Here is a 3436-nt window from a genome sequence, read left to right as displayed (position 1 = left end):
AAATACAATCGTTTAAAGTCCAAACACTATTGTCTTGAAACATATGAAGCTAAAAAGCTAGCGTACACAAATTAAAATAAAAATTAAAATAGGGGTTTATAGCTTGAGAATTTAGAGGGAACATAAAAAAAAAAAGAAAAAATATATATAATGACAGATTTTCAGGAGGGAACACGGTTGGGACCCATACTAACTTAGAACCAATTCAGTCCGAGCCAACTCCCAACCAAATCAACTGCCGAATTTTAATACATTAATCTTAACCAAGGATGTTAATCACCCCCAAAAGTAGATTTCCATGTCACTCTCTTTTACACACACAAACCACTTGCAGTGAGAATGAGGCGCTCAAGACGGCCACCTCTCGCTCTCTCTCATGTAATTGAACGCGGCAAAAGCAGTTTCGTGTGCCCCAGCAGTCCACATCAATATTTGGTGCGGCATTTGTCTCGCACCAGTCTTCGTCGTGATAACTTCATGACAGGGACAATCAAAATCCCACTGCGTCACTCAAGATGCCTACCCATTTCCATTACCAGCGGCCCTTTGAACAGGATAAATTATTTGCTGCTCCCTCGGGAGTAAACTGTGAACTCCCTCGGTTTAAACCTAACGCTGCTAGTATTGTCTTGACTTCAAAATTTGAGGATGTAACTTCTAGAACCTACCAACCAACTTCAAAAGAAAATAAAGAATGAATACAGCTCTCTGCACGCTGCCAAAAAAATAAAAACGTTGTAAGACTAAAACAAGAACAGTCCAAATTTCGATAAGATCTAAGCATTCAAGAACTCAAAATCCTAATTTTTCATAGAAATAATCTATCTTGTGATACTCAAATAGATCCGAAAATTTTAGATCCCAAGAGTCTGTGAATATATTCCCCCCAGGAATGCACTCGATAATACTATTTCAAAAAAAGAGTGATATTTTAAAAATAATAATAATAAATAAATAAATCTATTTGTCAACTAATCATTATGTTAATAATTTATTATTATTATTATTATTATTGAAGACAGATTCCTTTTTGAAAGAGGGTTAGATAAGGAATTTTCGGAGATGGGACACCCTTCATGACGCAATGGCCCACGTGTCTATGAGAGCGTAGTCCTAAAAGGCGGATACACGGATAGTTTCAAACTCCACATGAAGTTGACGCGCCTGCGACACGCGTAGGACACGATTAATCAACTGCCGGAAGTTTCCTTGCACGTGCGGAAACCTTCCTCTTGCTACTTATATATCATGCATCTCTGCAACCAGTTTTTATTTCCCATTTCCCATCCTTCAACTCCACTCCCATTCCTTGAATTCAAATTTTCTTTCCCGAAACGTCTGGTCTTTGTTTGATAACTCCGTTCGTGACAACAGGATATATCCATCGATCCATCATTTCTGGCTCCATTTTGATCTTTTCGAATAAGATTTACAGGGTTTTCGAAGTTTTGAAATCCCTTTGCTTTTCTTTCTGTCCCTCTCTAAGCGATTTGAAACATTTGGGGCTCACTGCTGTTGGGTAAAAAGGTGATGGTTTCATTGATGTCGAGGACCGGAAGGCATCTCCAGCGCTACGATAATGGACGACGCCTCATTGCCGGGTAAGTGTGGGAACGCTCTAGTGCGAGAGCCAGCATTGGTTTCTCAAATGCAAGTGTGGGGACATATGTGCTAACTGGTTTTTAAAGGATTAGGGTTTTCTTAATGAACCAATTGATGCTTTTAGTTTATGCAATTATGCGACATTGATCAGCACTTCGAAGTTGTTTCAAAGCAATTTTTCATTTTTTAATAAACAAGGGGCAGGGCTTTTCTCATGAACTTCTAGCTTTTTTCATGTTTGGTAGTTTTTTCTTTCAAATTTTCATTTTTTCCTGTTATCTTCTTTTTAGGGTTTTAGCTGTTTAAGGCACATTGAAACTTAGTTCCTGGATTTTTTCCTGCGTCTTATTAGTTTTGTTATTATATGAAGCAGATGCATCCCATATAGGTTTACAACAGAAAAGCTTAGCGATAATGGCGAAGGCAAAACACTAGAAGTGCTCATGATCAGTTCACAAAAGGGATGCTCATTGCTATTTCCAAAGGTAATAAAAATCTTAGATATTGCCACATTTACAATAGGGCTAATGCTCATGCCGGAATAGTGAACAGAATTTAACTTGTTTTCTGATACATTTCTCTTGAATGTTGGTTTATGATATATATTCTTTTTTCTTTTTTCAGGGAGGATGGGAGAAAGATGAGTCACTAAAGGATGCTGTACGTCGAGAGGCTCTAGAAGAGGCCGGTGTCCAAGGAAAGATCGAGGTTCGTAGGCTCTTAACGCCGCACTCTATTCTGAGTAGCATCTTCTCTATCTCTATAATGCTAAAGAAATTGAATCTCTTCTACTAGAAAACTCCAATTTCTGAATAGAACTAATGGGGACCTATTATGCAGAAAAGGCTCGCTAGATGGACATCAAAGAGCAAAAGGGGCTACATGTTTCCGTTGCGTGTAACCGAGCAATTAGATCACTGGCCTGAGAAGCACATTCGGGAGAGAATGTGGGTGAGTAGAGAGGATTGAACTGAACTAAGAAGTTTGATTTCTTATTAACGTTTGTATATAGTTCATGATGATTTGAATTGTGAACAGGTTAGTGTTGCTGAAGCAAGGGAGATGTGCAAATATCCATGGATGATGAAAGCTCTTGATCAATTGGTGAGCCGCTACACGAGTGATCCTGGCCAAACAATGCGTAGAATTTCGCCTCATGAGAAGGAAGAACATCCTGATTCTCTGCAAATAGCACCTCATTGATTGTGCAATACTGTAATTCTTCAATTCTTTCCTTCATTTTAATTTACAATGGTGGCATTGCACCATAATTTAGGAACAAAATAAGGGCTCCAAGGAACTGGCTAGTATGTAAAGTGTAAACACTAGCTTAGGCTTGGGATTTGAACCCATGATACAGCGCTTTAAGACCCAAAGGGAGGGGAAACAGCATTCATTGGCTCATTAACATTCAATGTGCAGTCATCAAACAATAAATGTTCTTGGATTTGAAGCCACAACCCAGTGGTTCATGTTTTAGAATTTTTAAACCAATGAATCTACTTTTCAGATGTTTATTTTTGGTCTGCGTTCTTTTGTTAAATCAAATTTTTTATTGGGGTTGATTGCAGTTCATCACAGAGCCAAATAAATACACTTCAAAAACACATTCAGTGCTCCCACACCCACATGCATACTTCCATACCTGAGGAAACCCACACATAAGAAATCTTCATGAAAAGGATTCCACGAAACGATGGTGATCAATCATGGATTTCTCCACTTCCATGGAGAAACTTTGTACGTGGTCCATTGACAAAATTGCGAATATTTATATCAGTTCTGGCCAATGTTTGTAAACTCGGCTCGGGTATTGGACTCGGTCCTGGCCCAA

At 38.6% G+C, this 3436-nt stretch overlaps 1 protein-coding gene across 2 annotated transcripts; it reads left to right on the top strand.

Annotated features, from left to right (window-relative positions):
• Positions 1–1271: 1271 nt before the first annotated feature.
• On the top strand, positions 1272–3119 carry LOC18423767 (nudix hydrolase 17, mitochondrial). 2 transcript variants are annotated; one of them, XM_006828364.4, is made up of 5 exons: positions 1272–1601; positions 1976–2087; positions 2227–2310; positions 2443–2553; positions 2641–3119. In XM_006828364.4, exons 1-5 carry the CDS (start codon positions 1531–1533, stop codon positions 2803–2805), a joined length of 543 nt encoding a protein of 180 aa, XP_006828427.1. In that variant the 5' UTR covers positions 1272–1530; the 3' UTR covers positions 2806–3119. The 2 variants fall into 2 exon arrangements, with proteins under 2 accessions (XP_006828427.1, XP_020531623.1); XM_020675964.2 differs by having other exon boundaries at positions 1294–1601; positions 1973–2087.
• Positions 3120–3436: the final 317 nt, after the last annotated feature.

The sequence above is a fragment of the Amborella trichopoda genome, chromosome 4, assembly GCF_054954075.1.
Source record: "Amborella trichopoda isolate Santa Cruz 75 chromosome 4, AtrichopodaSantaCruz75HAP2 v2.0, whole genome shotgun sequence".
Taxonomy (NCBI): Eukaryota; Viridiplantae; Streptophyta; class Magnoliopsida; order Amborellales; family Amborellaceae; genus Amborella; species Amborella trichopoda.
This window is presented reverse-complemented; position numbering and strand designations above follow the sequence as displayed.

Excerpts from the sequence above, each read along its gene's own strand:
- LOC18423767 (XM_020675964.2), top strand. The coding sequence starts at position 1,531 with ATGGTTTCATTGATGTCGAGGACCGGAAGGCATCTCCAGCGCTACGAT. Across the intron at positions 2,088-2,226 it reads GCTCATTGCTATTTCCAAAG|GGAGGATGGGAGAAAGATGA; the intron begins GTAATAAAAATC and ends TTCTTTTTTCAG. Across the intron at positions 2,311-2,442 it reads GTGTCCAAGGAAAGATCGAG|AAAAGGCTCGCTAGATGGAC; the intron begins GTTCGTAGGCTC and ends CCTATTATGCAG.